This window comes from Bacillus rossius, chromosome 18 (genome assembly GCF_032445375.1).
Source record: "Bacillus rossius redtenbacheri isolate Brsri chromosome 18, Brsri_v3, whole genome shotgun sequence".
NCBI lineage: Eukaryota > Metazoa > Arthropoda > Insecta > Phasmatodea > Bacillidae > Bacillus > Bacillus rossius.
In genome coordinates, this window is record NC_086345.1 from 9,306,682 (window position 1) to 9,329,396 (window position 22,715).

The following is a 22,715-nucleotide window of genomic DNA, read 5'->3' on the forward strand; positions in this document are numbered from 1 at the left end:
TTTTTTTACTTTTGTTTTAAAGAAGAGGGGCAAAACTAAATAATTACCATACTACAGCTTGTAACCTATAATTCATACTCAAATCATAAAAATGAGATATTTAACTTGAATATAGGTACATATATAAAATAGAAAGTAGTTTTTAAATGATAATATCTAATCCAGGCCACCATAAAATGGCTATACATTTAAAAACTGTAAGCATTCGTGACATTTTAAATATATTTTTTTAAAGACTCGTATAAAAGCGAACTTAAAACACTTAAGAATAATCTATATAGTAAATTTAATACTAAAGGTGTTTATTTATTTTTAACCCTTTAACAGGCCATTTATTTCTAGCAATGGTACAAAAACTAAATTTTGGATTTAGTTTATATTATACAACTAAAATACTTCAATATCAGGCATAAAATATTTTCTTTACATTTTGTCTAATTTCTAATGGTGGGAAGTATACTTCCCATGGCCCGCAGCAGTAACAAAAAATATGTAACATCACTTCTTTGTCTTTCACTAGTCCTTCAAACTTACATCCTCCATGAAAAGCTATTTTCTTCCATAGTTACACAATGACCCCCTGAGATGTCAAACACATTTTATTTTCCATGAAACTTCCTGAAACATGGTTCAATAGACAATGGAACATTGCATGTTTTGCAGATATACCTTGTTCTCTTGTCATGCACTTTCGTTGAGCAGAGACGGCACCTTCTGTATGTTTTTTCCAAAATAGGCATGTGGTCACCTACTTTGGTCAACCTCACCTCTTTTGGAACCATCTTTTTGTTGCTCAGGAAGCTGACAGGTCTTCCTTTTCGTTTTCTGTTTGAGAAATTAGCTATCAACTGTCTTGCTAGTCGTAGCCGAAAACTAAGCTGGTCATGAGATGCCCATTCTCTTCTGCTGATCTTCCACAAGATGAATGCATTTACGATTGCTAAGTCAATGAGGTAATACATGATTCTGTGCCACCATTTTCGGGAACGTCGACCTATTGCATAACGTTCCCGCAGTTGATCGAAGTGATCAACGCCTCCCATGATCTCATTGTATGTAGCAATACCAGTTGGGCAGCTCACATGACAACTTGTCCCATCCTTGTTCTTCCTTGAGACTGTCGTGGTGCACATAGGGTTGTTTGAGGTTGTGAGAATGGTTACTGGTTTCCTGTCCATCCATTTGATGGCTGCAACACCTTCTTTGCACTGGAACTGAAACTCTCCTCTCTTCAGTGGCACTTTCTCTTTCAACATTGCAGGAAGTCCTTTTCGGTTTGTTCTTACAGTGCCAATGGCATAAATGTTATCCTTCCGAAGTGCTTTCATCAGATTTACAGTGGTGAAGAAGTTGTCAAATGCCACGACACATCCTTTTCCTTTTAGATCTCTCGTTAGGCTGAGTACTACCCTTTCACCAAGTGTATCAGCCATCCTTCCATTTGTAGACTTGCCAGTGTATATTTCAAATTTCAATACATACCCATTTCTAGAATTGGCTAGACACCACACCTTGTAGCCCCTCTTCACAGGTTTCATGGGCATGTATTGTTTGAGTGATGAGCGCCCCTTGAAAGGTATCATACTCTCATCAACAGCCAACACACTAGATGCAGTGTATGCCTCAGCAATAGTATTATTGAGGTTTGTGATAAGAGGCCTAACTTTGTGAAGTTTATCATTATTTGGATGATCCCTTGGAAGGATGGTCTGATTATCATTGATGTGAATTGTTTCAGTTATCTTCTTGAAACGTTTACATGTCATTACTTGCGATATCGTAGGTTGGCCGAGTGCAGGATCAGAACTCCAATACTGATCAACTTGTGGCAGTATTATCAAACCCATCAGAATGTTCATTCCAATCCACGCTTGGACTTCTTCTACATATGTTTTGTCCCAGTTGCTTGTTGTTTCACTAATATCACTGCCGCTCCTCCGTTTCATTTTCACTTGTGTTGCATACAAATTGGTTTGTTCAACAATGTCTTCTGTGATTTTCTTACTGAATATTTGCATGAAAAAGTCTTTCTCTGTACTTGTTCGAGTTAGTATAGGAGTGACTTCTCCATCAACATCCATATTGACAGCTAGCGAATCAAACTGACTAGCATCCTGAGACCAGTCCTCATCCATCTGCTCAACTTCAGTGTCACTGCTATCCCTATCATCATTTCTAGATTCCACATTTTCCCTACATGAATTACTGGGTGCCCTACTGGTGTTACATTGTGTAATAGATCTGCCAAGCCTATCACTCACTTGATCTACAATGTGCACACTACTTGGTTCTGTACTGGTGCCTGGCTGCAGATCAGACGTCCAAAAACTACTCTCCTGATTCTCGATCAAACAAAATTCTTCTTCTGCTCCTTCGTCCGGATCTCTGTCGGAATCATCAGTGTCACTTGGAAGTGCAAAATATAACTCAAGGGCTTCCTCGGTGGAAATTATCTGATGTTTTCTGGGCATTTTTGCTGCAGGAAGACAAAAATGTGAAATTACTGTCTTTTGTAGTTCACTGAAATATTGCTGGACATTTTTTTCTGTAACCAAAACCTAGAGCGTGAGGTTAGGAAAACAAAATTATTCCAATTACATGATCAAATACACTCAAAGCATTACTTCACTTACCAGAACAAAATTACATTCATATTTAGTGCTTCTGAAATTCACTTGAATCCAACAATACTTTTATGATCACACAATGTCGTAAAAAGTGTCAATATGGACTCAATGAAACTTTCTGTTACTATTTTCTTCATTCATTGTCAATAATTGTAAAATTGGGGGCTAAAAGTTGCAAACTATTTTTCTTAGCGCAACTTCACTATTTTGCTGGACATTTTTCTGCAAGTAAAAACAAAAATGTGAGGTTAGGAAAAAATGATTACTCCAATTACATGATAAAATAAACTCAAAGCATTATTTCACTTACTATAACATGTAACATTCATTTTTGGTGCTTCTGAATTTCACTCAAATCATAACTTACTTTTACGATCACACAATGTCAATAAAGTAGTAAAATTGTATTTAGTGCAGCTTTTGGCGCCTTCTCCTTCGTTCCCAGTGCCTGTCATTTGTTTTCAAGAGTTACCAACTGTTTATTTATAGTTTACTGAAGTAACCGACAGATGGCAGACTAAGTCTGAGGTGGTAAAATAATTTACCGCGGCCCTTAAACAAAACTAACTCTGTGGGAAGTATACTTCCCACTACCCGGGAAAGGGTTAATTATTTTAATTTTTTGTAGGAACATGTTTTATTCTCAAGTATCTTCTCATTTCTCACAGGATACTAATAATTCTGTATTTTGAACTCCTTTTGCACTACATTGTAACCTGTTTTCCCAGCAAATCATTTTTCACACCAACACCACCTTCTACTGTGCTCTATTAGCACTTATCATAAGTCTTAAGGAAAAATATAAAATATAACCATTTCTGTTAAATCTTAAGTCATCATGTGGTTTGCACACGACCCGTCAAAATTCCTACACAAAAATCATAAACCATTCCACTACCATGCATTGAGTCATATTAAGTACACAACTAATTACGATTCATAATTCATAATTTTCAATTATAAACCCAGCTTAAGTACATAGTTCATGATTTCGTGCATTTCAACTACGGGTTCAAACATTTTATAATTATCACCTACAGACACACGATAACACAAATATCCATTACAAATCAACAATCTCAATGCCGTCTTTGCCCTCCATTTTGTTATATGCAGTGCTGCGCTCTAGAAGTGCTAAATCCGCGAATTAACCATAATTTTAATAGTGTTGTTACCCGTTTGTTGTTTAAACAAAAGCTCATTGTTAAAAACAATTACAAATATGGAAAGGTATCACATTTTTATATTTTACCATTGAATTTTACTGTAAAACCAATTACTTTTATTTGTAATTTACCATATTAACCATTTAATAAGGATATTGATAGGATAGTTTAGCTACTTAGAGTACTGTATAATCGTAAGAATGGTCTGTAGATTATCTTAATTAAAAAGATATATTGTGTGAACGATTGGTTGAACTAGATTAGGTTAACGACAATATAATAATGTTTAATTTTTTTGGTTTGTATGTTTCGGTTAGGTTCGATATACTGATAATACTTTGAAATTGTTTGAACGTATAGCCAGGAATTATAGTGGAGCTAACCTATGAAACCGTTCACACACACAGTATTTTTTTTGTAATGCATCTAATTCTACTTAAAAACACAAATTCTTAAAATTTTTTTTTTATGGTACAAAATCTGTCAACCAAGGTATAAACACTTCTGGGCTATTGATGCTGACGTGTACTTGCTACTTATAAAACCTTCGTACTCTTAGAATTGAGGTTTTGCTACTATTTGACTGGCCAGGCTTAAGCATCCCACCTTTACAACTGCACTAATTGGAAGTTGTTAGTGGTTTACTCAACAGACTATGCAGGTAAACTATAGAATGAAACTTATAGCCCTTCCCATAGTTTTTCCTCTGTATTGCAAAGTATACTACAGTCCCACCCGGTCTAGTCTATTTTGGATACAAATATTTTGACTAGGCTGAAGTTGGATTTATTATTCAAGCTTAATTTTCCTTCCCCTCATTTCCCCCTCCTTTTAGAGTGTGTGGAGCCTGGCTAACTGCATACAGCACCTAGAGGTGGGTCGAAAAGTATCATCCTGATACTTTTGCACTGATACGTGCCTGTATCAGGAACGGCCAACGAGTACACTTGAAAAGTATCAAGTACTTTAGTATCAGTTCAGAATTCACCTGGAACAACATCACGGCCAATGTGCGCAGAACCCGATCGCAGATGACGGTCACTTGGGCGGAGCTTGTAAAAGGGGAGGGAGCAGGAACGACGAATAAGGGATAAAGAAGGGAAATAATGTAGGGGAGGAAGCGCAGGGGAAGGCGTTGAAGGAGAGGCGCAAAGCGAAATTGTTACGAGTCGTTTGGTTATTGTCACACATCAAAGTACGCTCAGTGCGCAGTGCGTGCACAGTCTCGTTCAATAATAAAACTAATGAAATTTTAATATTAAAAAGTACATTAATACAAGATATAATATTTATATTTGTGCACCTAACTGCTATGAAAATGCAAATAAATTCTCAGTTGACACTAATAACAGATGTAATCAACATATGGACTTTTTTTTCGAAAACAATTAGTAACTAGTGTTTTCATACATTAAAAGATTACGATTTTATCAAAAATTAAAAATAAAAAAAACAGATACGTACATTAGTGAGCATACTATATCAATGTTTACGTTTCAAATGTTTCTTCAGATTAGTCGATGATGATTTATAACTCAGTTTTTGTTTACACAAATTATACAATTAGCAAACTCATTTTCCGTAAAAAAATTCCACACAAATGAAGTATTTTTCCTGCACTTATCCATTCCTTATTTTACTATAAAGATACTAACTACAAAGCATGACAGCCCGCAACAATGTACATGGTAGTAATTAATACACGGCCAGGACGAACTGCAGTGAATGTTAAACTGATTGATACTGGCTGTATCAGGTGGGCATGAGAGTAACAGAGGTGGAGAATTACCGGGCGTAATAAATAATGTATCAGAGACACCGATACCTTTTTACGCTGGTGATGACGGCACGAAGGATGTGTACCCTTTAACGAGAATGCTGATACCTTGTCGCTTCCTGCGACCGCTACTGCTCCGATACAAAAGTTTCAGAGACTTGTAATTAGGTACATTACTGTATCAGTATCAGGTTGGAACAGATAGCGAAAATTGCTGTAACAACCCACCTCTAACAGCACCCTGCATAGAAAATGCAAAGCGAAGGAAGCAAAGCGAACAGCACTACACATTCAAAATGCAACATGGCACCGTCCATGAAAAATGCAACACTAGGCTAGGAACACAAAATAAAAAAAATGTTCAGCACTACTTGATCTCAGATTTATTTGGCTTGCCCTCCTTTCTCCCACCATGTGACATGGGCTGAGCCTAAAAGTACAGTACTCAACATAAAATAGTGCAACATTAACACTGGAATGTTCATTCCATAAAATAAGCAACATACCCAGTACAGTACAGTACAAAAATATATGTCACTACACGTAAATATACAGTAACCACCATTAAATATGCAACACTTTAAAATAAGAAAGTACAGTACTCGCCATAAAATAAGCAACACTTTTGTGGGACAACCATAAAAAAAGGAACATCAAAACAACAGTACTGTGCAAAAGATTATTGGTGAAATTACAATGTAACATGCTCAACATGTTAAGTACCTTATCAAAAGTAAAGACTTGATCAAAAATGTACCATAAAAATTAAATGTACAGCCACAACCATAAAAAGCTGCATGACACCACAAAATATCGGCAGAGACCATGCGTATAAATTTCGTCATAAAATAGTGCAACATTAATACTGGACTGTGCTATCCATAAAATAAACAAAAAAATACAGTACAGCACTGTTCAAAATATGTGTCACTACACAAAAAGTACAGTACCCACCATACAATATGCAACATCCAAAGTACAGCAGTGTTAAAATTGTTTAGAATAAAAATTACAACTCTCATATAAAAAAGTATCTAAAGATCAGCACAGCCCAAAAATGGATCGTTATATAAAAATTTACAGTAAAATAAACATATAAGCAACATAAAGGGGATCCTTGAACCAAAAAAAGTATAAATGAGTGGTACTCAGCGTATAGCACTTACCAACGGCATCTAAACCAAAAATATAACACCATTATGCAGTACTACAAAATTTAAATATTTTTTAAAGCATTAACTAAATGGTGTACCAATAGAGCTGATGTCATTCTGTTGTGCTTATTGTGTGCTTCACCAAGAAAATATAAAATGTGAGGTACCTGCCGTACAGCTCTATCAAAATCGTCTAAACCAAAATAGTAACACAACTTTGAGCCGGGACTCAATTGTTTTATTTTTTCCCGTAATAATTCAAGGTTGCAACAATAGATCTGTTAGGCTCTTCTGTTGTGCGCATGTTCTGCTGCATAAAAAAAGTTACAATTTTGTTGTTCTCAGCGTACAGCACTTACCAAAGGCATCTGAATTATAAGAATAACACCATTATGCAGTACTACAACAATCAACTATTTTTTTAACTTTATCTAAAGGTTGTACCGATAAAGCTGATATGTCTTTCTGTTATGCGTATTTAGTGCAAAACCAAGAAAATATAAAATGTGTGGTACCTGCCGTACAGCTCTATCAAAATAGTCTAAACCAAATTGATAACACAACTTTGAGCCGGGTCTCAATTGTTATATTTTTTCCACGTTATAAATCAAGGTTCCAACAATAGAGCTGTTAGTCTCTTCTGTTGTGCGAATGGTCTGCTACATCAAAAAAAATTATAAATATGTGGTTTGCAGGGTACATCACATACCAAAGGCATCTGAATCAAAAATATAACACCATTATGCAGTAATACAAAATTTAAATATTTTTTTAAGCATTAACTAAACGTTGTACTAATAGAGCTGATATGTCATTCTGTTGTGCGTATTGTGTGCTTCACCAAGAAATTACAAAATGTGTGGTACCTGTCGTACAGCTCTATCAAAATCGTCTAAACTAAAATGATAACACAACTTTGAGCCGGGGCCCATTTGTTTTATTTTTTTCCTGTAATAAATCAAGGTTGTAACAATAGATCTGTTAGGCTCTTCTGTTGTACGCATGTTCTGCTGCATAAAAAAATTTATAATTTTGTTGTTCTCAGCGTACAGCACTTACCAAAGGCATCTTAATCAAATTTGGTGAAGCAGACAATACGCACAACAGAAAGACATATCCGCTCTATCGGTGCAAAATGTAGTAATGCTTAAAAATATATTTTAATTTTGTAGTACTGCTAAATGGTGTTATATTTTTGGTTTAGAGGCCTTTGGTAGGAGCTGTACGCTGAGAACCACTCATTTATACTTTTTTTTGTTCAAGCATACCCTTTATGTTGCTTATATGTTTATTTTACTGAAAATTTTTATATAACGACACATTTTTGCGCTGAGCTGAACTTTAGATACTTTTTCATATGAGAGTTGTAATTTTTATTCTACACAATTTTAACACTGTTGTTCTTTGGATGTTGCATATTGTATGGTGGTTAATGTACTTTTTGTGTAGTGACACATATTTTGAGCAGTGCTGTACTGTATTTTTTGTTTATTTTATGGATAGCACAGTCCAGTATTAATGTTGCACTAATTTATGGCGAAAGGTATACGCATGGTCTCTGCCGATATTGTGTGGTGTAATGCAGCATTTTATGGTCGTGGCTGTACATTTAATTTTTATGTTACATTTTTGATCAAGTCTGTACTTTTGATAAGGTACATATCATGTTGAGCATGTTACATTGTATTTCACCAATAATCTTTTGCACAGTACTGTTGTTTTGATGTTCCTTTTTTTATGGTTGGCCCACAAAAGTGTTGCATATTTTATGGTGAGTACTGTACTTTCTTATTTTAAAGTGTTGCATATTTAATGGTGGTTACTGTATATTTACGTGTAGTGACATATATTTTTGTACTGTACTGTACTGGGTTTGTTGCTTATTTTATGGAATGAACATTCCAGTGTTAATGTTGCACTATTTTATGTTGAGTACTGTACTTTTAGGCTCCGCACACGTCGCGTGGTGGGAGGAAGGAGGGCAAGCCAAATAAATCATAGATCAAGTAGTGCTGAACATTTTTTTATTTTGTGTTCCTAGCCTAGTGTTGCACTTTTTATGGACGGTGCCATGTTGCATTTTGAATGTGTAGAATTGTTCGCTTTTCTTCCTTCGCGTTGCATTTTCTATGCAGGGTGCTGCATGCAGTTAGCCAGGTTCCGCCCACTCTAAAAGGAAGCGGAAATGAGGGGAAAGAAAATAAAGCTGGAATAAATCCAACTTCAGCCTTGTATATTTTGCTACTCATAATATTGCATTTTTCCTGCAAATGTAATTTTTCATACTCATGACGTTTTGTAGAGTCTAATGCATGGTATTATATTTTAATACACCGCTTTAAGTTTTAACATATAAATACATAATTTCATTGATAATGAAATATCAAAAGGGGGGACATAATTATATCTAATTTAATATATCTTAAAAACATAATATTAAAAACACGAAAAACCCTTATACTCCTTGGCTTGTCCTTTAATAAATATGCTACACCATCTTGATTACATTAGTAGAGTTATGGAATTGGGGTTAGAATAGTCACAGTCGTGCAGTTTTAGCACAGTGATGATTGCATTGTGATAACCATTATCAAAAACTATAACTAGCCTATAATTGTGTTATTACACTCATTTATGTTTGCATATTTAATTTTTACATCCTACAATATTTGTTAGGTTGGTAAAAAATTAGTTGTGCTGTGCTCGGCCTGGAAAGTCCCAATGGGCAGTTGGCGGGGTTTACTCATTGATGTTATGCAGCAAACTAATGTGAATGGTATATTGTTGTTAATATGTACTTAATGCTTATTTTCATTTTGTTGGTGAAAATAATGTCTTCTTTAAAGCTAAAGTTACCTACTTACCAAACATTCTGGTATTATCGTAATATTATGTGTTTGGTGCAAACTGAGCAAGGATTATGGTTATTTTATAACAGTTGTTCAGTACTTGTATGAGTAAAAAGTATACAGAAACAAATGAAACTATTAATTGCATAAATTTCAGATGACAACTGATATTAAACAAGAGAAGACTAGTGATAATGAGGGAAATAAAAATACAATAGATCATAATAATGTCTCTAAAATTTTTGGCTCATTTTTTGAAATTGTTGAAGGTATGTTGTTTTATAAACATGATTGTCAAAAATGCCTTAATGATTTTTTTTTGTTGCAAATATTAGTTTTGATAACATTACCTAATAATTTTTTTTATTGTTTTTTTTTTATTTTTTTATTTTTATTTATGCAGCAACAGGGAAGGATAGAATACTGATGGCCTCAGGAAACAATAGTGTGTGCTCATTCCAAAATTCTGCCCCCGAAATGAACGATCAGCAAGTAATATGTACTCGGAGGCAAAATTTAACAGAAATACAGCCAACTCTGAAAAAAAATTCAAAAGACGTTTCCAGAGGATGGAGAAAAAAAGAGCTCCATCAACGAAGACTGCTGAATACCATTGCCCCGAAGGTAAACTTCTTTACTTTATATACTGGTAACTACTCATGAAACAAGTCAACAATATGGGCAGTTTTTCTCATTTTTATGTACTATTATTTTCAAGTCCAGTAGAAGATTGTAGCAAGTCGCAATCGTTCCTGGCAAAAAAAAACTATTCTCTCACATACAAAGACAAACACTTGAGAATATTAGAATATGTCAGCCGTGGGGTAGTATGTTGTGCAGATTATTATTATTAATATTGAAGATTAAATTTCAAAAACATTAAATATATGAGTTTTAAATGCACTTTACAAACAATACAACCGCCGAGCTGCTGAGACGGCATGACCTTTCAGCCCAGCTCGCAATTCACAACTGCTGACGAAACAACACCCATTACAAAGCTTACAGATAAATTCATTTAACTGGGGACTTCCCTGAAATGCTTATTTCCTTCTTACTACAACACTTACTCCTGCACTACTTTTCAGTGATTCCCTGGTTCTCTTACACATCTCTGTCTCTTTCTAGCCTGACACACAATCTGGTATTCTCCAGTCAGATATCCTTTACATGGTCCAGGCGAACGTCTGTCTCTCTTTTACACTGGTTGCGATTAATTATTGTCTAATCATTTCGAGGTTCGACATAGTCTACGACACGTTTAAATTCCTTCTCTCAAAGCAATACTCGCTGTTTTAAGAGGACTATAACACACTTAACATAAAATTATTATTATAAAAAGTGCATTCAAATGCAATAAAATACGGAATGTTACACTTAAATAAATATTAACCTAACCAACAAAGTAAAACTAGTAAAATTATAGTCAAATGGCTTTTCTAAATATTATTATTAAATACCAAAATTACTTTCTAAAATATTTATTAGGACACAATATTAGTGTTAAAAATTAGCCACTATGACCTTGCAGCAGATCTGCAGTACTGAGAAAACCCTATATTTATTCCTGTAACAAATCCTCATAAAAGCTGGGAAGGGCAGGGTCTTGTGACTTCCAAGACAAGTTAGCTGCATGCAACACACCAACTGACATGTTTATAAAGGGTTTACCAGTTTAAATGCAATCAATGATGAAATAAATTCCTCACTGACGTAAATTTAATAATGTTTTTCGTAAACTATCATCATGTAAAGATTACTGGGGTACAAAGTAACAAATTCCACTAAGCAAATGGGTTTCGCAAAGGATAAGGATAGGAATTTGCCAGACCTTACTATATGACTGTGTGGCTGACATAGAGATGTGACACAAACTCATTGTTTATGTGTCTGTGTTATAGCTCGTATAATTTTCTATAATAAAATTGAATTTATTCCTTTTTCACTTTCTTAGGGATGGAAATTCATAATTATATATAGGCTATGTCACTCTCCACCCATAAACTATCTATAAGCTAAAAATCATTTAGGTCCATTGCTCCATTGCTCCGTGATAGAAGAACAAACAGACAAACACACTTTCGCTTTTATAATATTAGTATGGATTATCACCCCAATGGAATACCTAACAGACTAACTTACATTTCCATACAGTACCTATGTTGTTTTAATCAGGGTATAGGTTATGCCACATACCACATTGGGTTGCATGTGACCCTACTGCATGAATAAAATAAGTGATTAATGGGTGGGATGTACATCTCATTGTTAAACCAGTGGAAATGTGTGCAATTCCTGTATTAAAAGTGAATTGTATTTTACTTGTGAAAGTACTTTTTGTACAAACAAGGAGTGTACATTTCCTAGCTTAGAATTTTTGGAATCATTATATTACCTGCTTATGTAACTTCAGGCTTAAACTTTATTTGTTTCTTGGTTTCCTCTTTTAAATAAAAGTCAACAAAAAAAAAATACTTGGAATATTATTATGACATAACTGTCTGATTAATGGTTTAGGACTTGGAAGATTGAGTTAAAAATAAACGACCACTACACTCCAACCTGAAACCGGTCCGAAATAAATGTCTTGCAGCACCCAGGGTATATGCACACATCTACAGGTATTATTGTAACTGAAATGTCTTTTTTAATAACAATAGAGAGAACAGTAGTAAGATAACATGGCACGGAATAGAATAGATTGAATTTTTTTGTGTATTTAATTCAAAAATATGGCTGCATATGTTATATTCAATATTTTATTCTAACATAAATTAAAAATAAATGCTTGTTTGTTTTGATTACAGTTTATGTAATTTATATTAGCAAAAATATTAAATGCAAATGGTTGGTGCTGAGATAATGTTTGGGTACTATTTTAGTGTCTCATGTGCTGAGATTGTTAGCATACCTACTTGTGAAGGATGTAAGCTCCAGACAAGCACAAACTAGTTGTTAAACTAGCAGTTTACCACTCAAAACGTATAAATTATTTGATATGAAATAAAGTAGGAAAACCTCTATGGCCAAATGCACAGCAGAAAGTAATGTGTTCTTTTCCTGGCCTTGTGACGTGTAAATGTCATTCTTCTGAGGCGACCTCTGCTATTTGTGATGTCTTTTATTTCTTCCAGGCAGCGAATGAAGACTTGATGGTGAAGAAGGAGCCCAGTGAGATAGTTTTCCCTCTAATCAAGGAGGAGTTGGTGAATGAACTGGTGAGTAGACTTGAGTGAACAGGACTGTGAACTACAGATGGTTTCAGACCCGGTCCACTCTCTTGAAGTGTTGGAGTGTCTGTGCCGTACACCTGGTGATGTGTCGTTCCCGGTCCTCAGTCCTCGGTCGTGTTTATGTTCTTAGCAGTCAAACAAGAACCACCAAGATCAGAGAATTTATTTGGGAACCATGAAAATTGTTACAGCTTTAAAGCAAATCTTTTCCCAGTTAAAATTCAGTATGGTAACTTGTGTTAGAATTTACATGGAAAAGTGAAACCAACCAATTAAAAAAAAATATATATATATATATATATAAATAAAGCATTGGTAAAGCATGATGTGTATCTGATGGAAGCACAGGCAACGCACACTTTCTAGCTTTATGATTTGCTGCTATTTGAAACACTGTCTGCACCTGTTTGAGACGGGGCAGTAATGGTTAGTAAATCTTCATTCACCCGCGTGCGCTAGCTCACCTCGCCCAAGTGGAGAGATAGTGCGAGCAGGAACCAGAACAATATCAAAAAATGGGGATATATTATGACGTCGTCCGGGCCTGCGGCCCCTTTGAGCCCGATATGACACCGCCAAACCACCGTCTCAGTTCAAACCTCCCGCGCGTGCGTGTGTGCGTGTGTTTCTAGCCCGGCAAGAGGGCGCTTAGATGCAGTGCGCCGCACCCCTTAATATGTTAATTAATATTGTAACCCTTTTTCATTCATTCTTTTGCCCCAGTGTTTTGTTGCAGTTTACCCATTTATTTCTTTAATTTAAATATTACGTTACTTAAAAAACTATAGACGTTGCCCGGGCGGACCCAAATAGGCACGGACTTGGACGAGGGTAGGAATGTTTTATATAAATTCTCAATAACTACGTAAATATTAATGTACTTTAAATTGCCAATAGTTTTTATATATTTTGTAATGTTAATCTATGATTTACTTAACTTTCGCCGGGGCACGGAATCGCAGAATGTTGTAACGGTAATTGTGTTCGGCGCGAAGGGCGCCATGTTGCCACCTGCAAACCAGGAGCTCAGCCCAGTCTTTCTCTCCCGCCGGCCGAGGGCGGTCGTGTCGCTGCCTTGAGGCGACCACGTGCGTGGTCAGCCTCACCTAAGCCGATTCGTGCCTCGGGCGTTTTTCTCAGTTGTATCAGTGAAGGAGCGTGTACGTTTATAAATCGTGAGTAGAATAAACCAATTAACTGTGTTACGTGTTTTTGTGTTCGGGGGGCCACGTGGGATCCCAACCTGGCCGGCGGCGTGTGGGACGCCCTGAGAACCCACAGTGTATTAGAAGCGTGCCCGACGCTGAGAGCGGGCTTAGGTAGGGTCGAGAGCTGCGCGTATAATATCTAGAGGGCCAATATCTCGCCACACACGGGCCACGTAACGCCCTGGGGTAGAGTCTCTCGCCGGGTCCACGTGCCCACTCACGTGGTGGCGCCCACTAATTTGCACCGATAATTTCACCACAACACCGTACGCCCTCAATTAGGACAGACACGATACTGTACAGCACCAGTCCCAATTTTCTTTTCGGCCAGGAAACCCTATGATTGAATTTTTTTTTTTTTTTTTGGCGGAACCCCAACTTCTTCAGAGGAAGTTATTTAACAGTGATTGTGTTTACTTTATATGACATTCATTATTACTCACGGAACCCCTGTGACTCCGCCACGGAACACTTTTTGGGAACTGCTGCTGTACAGCATATTACAAACTACACTGCATCTCCACTACTATTTGTTTTATTCTTTATGTAGGCTCTAAATGACAATATCTGCTGTTACATGCAGTATATACATTGCACCAATCTGTTTTATAATGACAATAGTATTTTAACCTTGTTAATCTAGGAATTAAATGTATGACCAGTTTTTCACATAATGGTGAAGTGGGGTGCTGATTAGTCGTATTCGGCAGCAAACATGTCCATCAGTACATACTGTATCTTTGGTGTACCTGGAAATGTTCTGCTATGTTACAAGTCGTGCTGTTGATGGCATAACTATGACTTCTTCCCCTGATAGCTACACTTCACCTGCTGGAGGAGGGTGTGTGAAAGGTGCTAAAGTTGTGGGCCGGTGTGGGGGGGGGGGGGGGGGGGGGCATGAATGAAGACTTTGAATACAGACTGTTGCAGTTTAACATTTTTACATTATTAATGCATTAAAACTTGCAGGGTTCAAGAAAACCATGTGATACTTACAATGATTAGGCATTAAAACTTAATACAAATTTAAATTGAAAAACTTGATGAAAACTCCGTATCGTGTATGATGATGTAGTTAGTCGGCTGTGGTTCTTACGCTGGTGATGAGAGAGGTAATGGCCCACCGTGTGGTTGGCTGATGGACCAGGCTGAGACACTTGCTCCATGGCTTGACGTCGCAGTGTGGGAACGAGACTTGAACTACCCCTTCGCAGTGCATTCACACAGACCTGATCTGCTCTCTGCTTTAAGGCATGCTAAGATGTTGAATTAAAAACATGAGGCTGTTCGGCTTCCCACCACATCTCTCCTTGTAGGTACTCACCATGTGGTTACACTTAGACATGTGGGTATGGTGACTACAGATTAATTAATGCGTACATGGCCTTGAAATCGTATTCCTTTATAAATAATACAACAAATAAAAGTTTTATACAAATCCCTTTCAGTTTCATTCCTTACCACCCAGTTGGTTGGACAAGTCTGTAAGCATTGAGGACATTGAGGATTACGTATAAATGTCTGAAAGGTGGTATTATAACAATCTATCAAGCAATCTACCTCCCAATGCCAGCCCTTAGGATTATATGTATAATTTTAAATAAATGAAGTTCTGAACTATGCATCAGTGCTGCTAGAGTGAAGTCCTAAGGGTGTGGGGTGTGGTTTGTGGTTTCCCCAGGCGATGATCTCAGAGGACTGGGCGGAACACTGCGCTGGACCATTCACGTGCCGAGTGATGTCTTGTTGTTTCAGCCGGCAGATGGAGACGTCTGTGTGAAGCAGGAGCCGAGCGAGCTGGGTTTCCCGCCAATCAAGGAGGAGTTGGATGAACCAGTGAGTAGACTGTTTTGTGCAGATGTAACTGTGACCCACACATGGTCTCGAGTCTGCTATACCCTTAACAAGTATTATTATGAACCTTGTATTTTGTACAAACCTTATATTATTGTCATGCCGTGGCTAGTGATGTAGCGATGAGGCTGGCCAGACAGCTGCCACACCAGCCTGAAGAGAGGGGCGTGATGCAGGTAGCTCCCGCTGTCTTGTACCGGCACCAGTAATCTGATTAATACTGGCATGTTGCATGCCTTGGTAAATGAATAGCTGGGTTAGAAAAGTTGCTATGGGAAATTTCAACTATTCATTGTTTGTTATGTAAAGCTGTTATAATTTGTTTAAACTTTTTTTATTTTTGGAGTTTCACACTGAATGGACAAAAGCAATTGGTTCCCTATCCTTCAATTGCAACTTAATTATATTTCAGACACATGACATAAGTGGGTCACCACTATATCAGCATATGGACCCTGAGTCCATCGAGGAGGTGATATCTGACCTCTTCCAACGTCATCCACTTAGGAATCCCAGGGAGCGCCGACAATTGTCCAAGATTCCACCGTTTACCGTTCGTGAAATTCAAGAGGCGGCAACATCCTTAAAACCGGGAAAAGCGCCGGGGCCAGATGGAATAAAAACAAACGTTATTAAGCTAGTAGCGAATGAGTTTCCCAACATCCTCCTTGCTATGTACTATAATGCCTGTCTTTCCGCTGGAAGTTTCAGCAAGAGATGAAAGCATCAACGCCTTGTGCTAATAGATAAGGGCAAGGGACCACCAATCATGTCATCATCTTACAGACCTCTATCCATGCTGGACGTAGCTGGTAAACTGCTCGAAAAGCTCCTCAAAACCTGAATAACGATCGCGTCGATCGCGTTAGAGAAAGCAGGTGGGCTTGCTGACAATCATCGTGGCATCAGGAAAGGCCGTTCAACGATAACTGCCATTGAACAGGTACTCAACATCGTGGATAAAGCCTGGACAGGCCGCCAACGAAACAGAAGAGTCTGTGTTCTTATCACATTTGATGTCCGAAATGCTTTCAATTCGGTTTCTTGGGAGGATTTACTTGATGCTCTCGAGGAAGATTTCCAAGTAGAAGCATATCTCTGGAACATGGTAGACGACTACTTTAGGGAAAGAACGCTAGATTACGACACGACAGAAAACGCGAGAATCAACAAATTTCACTGCCGGAGTTCCACAGGGGGCTGTGCTTGGTCCAGACTGCTGGTACATCTGCTACCATGGACTTCATTGAGAACAACTATCTCGTGGGGTTTGCCGACGATGTGGCAGGTCTTGTTCTGACTGAAAATTCTGATGCAGCGCGCAAGCGAATAAGAGTATAAGAACAAGCAGTGCATGGTTGCCTGGAGAGGCATGGGCTGGAGCTTGCGTCCAATAAAATAGAGATGGTAGTACTCACCCGCCAGCGCTGGTTTAACCGTTCTTTCACCGTTAACATCAACGGGGTGGATATAACAGCCAAACAATCAATTCGGTACCTTGGGATCGAAGTTGATGAAAAACTCCACTTTGGAACGCATGTACGTACCGAGGTGGAGACGGCAGGTAAGATGTATGCCGGACCTTCGAGAATCCTCCTTAACACAGTTGGCCCGAAATACGCCCAGCAGCAGTTGCTGCTAAACACGGTCCACTCCGTATTGCTTTAGGGTGCCGAAGTATGGGCAGACAGACTGGTACATCGCAGCTACAAATCCAGGCTGGCCTCCGTCCAACGGAGAGCTGCCCTCTGCGTTGCCTGTGCCTACCGAACAGTTGTCGAAGACCCAATTCTCGTGCTATTGAGAGCAGCACCCATAGTCATAATGGCCCACGAGAGGAAGAGGCTGCACCAAAGACCAGCAGCCGACCCCCCGAGCGAAGATATACGCAAGAACGAGCGAACGCATACAGTCGTTGAGTGGACGTGTAGGTGGCAGTGCTCGACTAAAGGGCGATGGACTGCAAGGCTAATTCCAAAGGTGGACAAATGGCTCCTGTGTCAGCACGGTGAGCTAAACTACTTCCTGACTCAACTCATGTCAGGGCACGGGCAGTTCAATGAGTACCTGCACAGATAGTGCATTCTGTTAGTCTTCTATTTGTGATGGATAGTTCATATTTGGATACCAACATGAAATTTGGCACAGGTTGTCTTTATCATGCCTTTGTGTAAAAAACATCGAGACACAACTCATAGTTGCCCCCAGAGCAGCATGGGGGGGGAGGAAAGGATATTCCAGAATTGTAAACTTACGGCTGAAAAAAATTGAAGCTATCACTGATCAAGAAGAACCTGCTTCTGAAAATAATATAGTGTCATGGCCATTATTTACATCAGAAATGTTAGTCAATCCATTACAGCAAAAATGTAATCAAGTTATGCTCCCTCTTTTAAGAGAATATGCACAGTCTCCACCAGTTGTAGCACAGGAGATCAACCAATATATGCCATTGCTAAATTGTTGCAGTGGAAAGTCCCAGGATTGTTTGCAGAAGATAAAATTGTAGTGATGATGGGACTGCACATAGAAATGGCAATACTGAGCATGACTGGGTCATGGCTACTAGGATCGGGATGGACAGACATCTTAGTTGATTCAGGTGTGGCAACTGCTGGTAGAGCTGAATCATTTATAACATGTTCTCATGTAAATCGAACACGATATGCTCACCAAGTTACTGTGGCTTCATTACATATTTTGAGGATTAAAGCCCACAACACTTTATTACTGTCAGAGGAGAAAGTAAGTGAAAGCTTTTTAAGAGTGGTGTGAAAAATGTGAAGAAGAATCTGCTCAATTTCTTTACTGGTCAACAACATTGGAACTTGAGATTCTATTGCTTGCATTTGTACAAAGTGTACGTGAAGCAAACTTCCTAAACTATAGAAGCATTCTCGTAAAGGTGTGCCCATGGATGTTTGCTCTAGACCATATAAATTATGCAAGATGGCTTCCAGTTTTTGTAAAAACTTTAAATGAGCTAGAAAGCTCTCATCCAAACATTTATGCTGAATTCGTTAAAGGGAAGTAAGTTTGTAAGTCAAAAATCAAACCATAAGTTTTCTGCAATTGCAGATGATCACCTACATGAATAGAATAACAAAGGAATCAAGGGAGTGACTGGTGCAGCCCAAGTGTTGGAATCTCCATCTGCACTTCTAAAATGGATGGTTGCAGGGCCAGACGTGATTCACATTTTGAAACAGTTAGAAGAGCTATTCTCACTTGATACAGATGGTAATGTGTTAGAGGGTAAACATAGAGAAGACACCACGGCAATGAATAAAAAATTTAGGAAAGATGTTAGCAGTTTTGTTACCTCATTTGAAAAGCATGGGAATACTTTTGAAGAAAATGCGCTCTCAACAGCGGTGAGTAAAATTAGGTGTTCAAAAGAAGCTTAAAAGTCAGTATGCGAAGCCAAGAAGAAGGGAGGAACTTCGTATGAAGAATATGTAAAGGAAAGACTTGTCGAAGGTAATGTGTCTGTGCATGAAGTCATAAAAAGGTTGAATTTGGTTCTGTTTTAAAGTTAAAAGTGGGACTGTCAATTCCAAAAAACAGCTCCAATTGAAGGCTTTACGAAAAGATGCAAATGTGTTTTGTAAGTTATATGTAGCCAGTCAAATACGAGGGGCTGATATAGGTATGCTATTTGCTCATCAATCACCCACCATCAATCAACGAGTTTGGAAATCTTCGTAAACCATCCAATAAATCCGACATTATGAATTGCATCACATCTGGTTTAAATGAAGGATGTAACGAATGCTTGGAACATTGTACTGCTAGTATTGTAGATGGTGCCGCCTTTGTGCATTGGCTCCATCTTTCTTCATCAAAGACTTTCCTATCTTCACGCACAAGGTTTTACTTCCAGCTGTGAAAGATCGCCTCCAGCATGTAGAAAGACTTGACATAATCTTTGATCGATACATAGAAGGCAGCCTTAAATCCGATACAAGATCAAAACGAGGTAGTGGACCAAAAGTTATTGTGAAGCCCAGTACACCTTTTCCGAAGACATACAACAAATTTCTTCTTCATGATGACAACAAAAAACAACTGTTTCATCTTCTTGCTACAGCGATAACAACATGTGAAATAGGTCAAAAACTTCTAGTATGCAGTGACGAAGATCAAGTTACGAGCTCTGGCAACGTAACATTCAACAGTGAAGGTGTTGCACCATGCAATCATGAGGAGGCTGACAGTAGACTTCTATTACATGTGAAAAACTGTGTTGAGGCTGGCTATAAGAATGTTGCTCTTGTTACAGTGGATTCGGATGTGGTAGTTATTGCAGCAGCTGCCTTGTCGGAGTTAAAATCAATGGGTATGCAAAACCTTTGGTTTGAATTTGGCAGTGGTAAGAACAAAAAATATTTCTCATTTAGTGTGTTCTTAGAAAATATTCCAAATGATATCAGAGCAGCTTTACCATTCTTTCACGCTCTCACAGGTAGCGACACGTTCTCGGTTTTTTATGGGATTGGAAAACAGAGGGCCTGGAATATTTGGAAAAGAGTGCCAGATATTACACCAGTCTTCAATCGCTTGTCAATCTCTATAGAAATTCAAGAACAAGATTTCAACATGATCGCATAGTTCACAATTCTTCTGTACGACACGACTATCGCCACAAAAAGTGTAAATGAATGTCGCAGGATTTTGTTCACAAAAAAAACCGATCGATCGAGAATATCTCACCAACAGAAGACGCTTTACGGCTACATGTGAAGCGTGCGATGCTGCAGGCGGTAATTTGGAATCTGTGCCTTCAACGTCAATTGAAAGTTCCAGAAATTACATTTTTTTGGATGGAAAAGGAATTTCTCTTCGCCTTCGGGATATGAACCAATTTGGAAAACTATTCCAGAAGTGTCAAAAGAATGTTCTCAGTTGATTTGTTGCCACTGCAAAACCATGTGCTCAAGGAACTGCAAGTGTGTGAAAAAACTGTCTTCCCTGTACTTCATTATGTGCCTGCGACGGACAATGTGCAACTTAAACCAGCTTTTATGAAGTGGAAGATCCGCGATTTAAAATAGAACTCTGACTCCATGCTCTGATCAAACACAAATGTGAACAAAATATTTGCTAAATGAGTAATTAATTGCAAGTAGGATCAGTTGATCTGTGAACAATGTGCCAATACCTCATATATGAATGACACAAGTTTTATAACTTAGTCATCCCCAAGTAAGTACCTATTACACAAGTGAAGTAGGTAGGGAATGAAATTAAAATATATTTTATTAACTCTTAATATTTATGAAAACTAATTAGTGTAAATTTGCTTTCATGAATTGCTACATACATTTCAGTTGATCATTAATCTCCATATTCTAAACATATTAATGTTGATTCACAGTTATTATTGGAAATATATAATGCATTTTAATTTATTTTTAATATTATAACTAGTAACAAAGATCTAAAAACATTTTTCCTCACTATCAGTGCCATACCTTTTATTTATGAGCTACAGTATTTACAGTATTGTAATTTTTGTTGCCTAACGACTCGTTAAATGAAAAAACTCTTAAGACTTTTCTTAATGAAAATTTTATGATGCATATTTTTTATTTGAAATATTTTTTGATAAAATGTACTGTTTTTGATCAATCATAAAAAAACTCTTTTTTCATTGACATTTTCACCCCTCTTTCTCCTCTGGGGCGATACGCGAGTTGTGTCTCAATTGTTTTTAAATAATACTATGCCCAAGATAGTCCTGTCAAAATTTCATGCTGGTATCCGAATATGAACTATCAAAAGACTAACAGAACGCACTAAGCAAACACAGTTTTGTGACTACTGTTAGAGTGTGCGGGATCATGCCGAGCATACAGTCTTTAGGTGCAAGTGTCGTGCCGAGGAGAGACAGAAAGCTTGGGAAGCATTCGACCATCTACCCGAACCAGAGACAATCGTTGCATCTATGCTGGACTCCTAAACAGCATGGTGTGCGATATCTGACCTAGCCGAAACAATCATTAAGATGAAGAAGCGCAAATGCACGCATCAGGGGCCAGACTGAAGTAATGCGATCGTGGTTTCCAGTCTGGCCGCCCTCTGCTCATGGCGAGGGTTAGAAGAGAGTGGTTTTTTTTTAGTGGAAAAAAATCCCACACTACCAACTCCACCTAATTCTTCAAATTCCCCTTCGTTTGTGTCTTTTGAAGATTTTTTATCTCCTTTTTTTTTAAAAAAAAACTATATTAGCATATTGGCAGTTTTGCTAGTAGTTATGTATAGAGTCCCGGAAAATTAGCATTTTAAAATGTATATTTTAGCATTTTAAAAATGAAATTTAGCATTTTGTAGCATTTTAAAAAGTGAAATATAGCACTTTGTAGAAACTTAAAAAAAAAATTTATATACATATATATTTTTTAAAAAAATTTAAAACATGTCACACATCTAAATATAAGAATACCTACTGATAAATGTTAGATAAACAGTATCCAGGTAAATAACATTTTAAAAGGTTGACAAAGAATGAATCATTAAATATAGTTTTTACATAGTATGTTAAATAACTTTAGCATGTCCAACACATCAATGTAAATTTTTTAAAAAAGGGCACATAATAATAATTATAAATTATAATTAATAATCATTAATCTGACATATTTGACAAGACATGTAAGTAACACAATGTTTTGTGTAGCAGCAAGTTACATAGTTGATATCTTTCACACATTAAATTTCAGCATATTGCACATTTCAACATTTTCTTCTTTTAAATGTGTTCTGCGATCACTCAAAACAACATTGTATGAGCTTAAGCACCTCTCTGCATCAACACTGCTCACAGGTGCCCAGATGGTTTTGAGGG

The 22,715-nt window shown here is 37.5% G+C and overlaps 1 protein-coding gene across 1 annotated transcript in view; it reads left to right on the forward strand.

Moving 5' to 3' along the window:
* Positions 1-22,715, forward strand: part of LOC134541259 (uncharacterized) — a 357,586-nt gene that overhangs the window by 251,808 nt on the left and 83,063 nt on the right. The window contains exons 9-11 of the mRNA XM_063384546.1: positions 9,977-10,197; positions 12,708-12,791; positions 15,770-15,850. Coding sequence (XP_063240616.1) covers positions 9,977-10,197; positions 12,708-12,791; positions 15,770-15,850 — 386 coding nt within the window. The remainder of the gene's footprint in view (positions 1-9,976; positions 10,198-12,707; positions 12,792-15,769; positions 15,851-22,715) is intronic.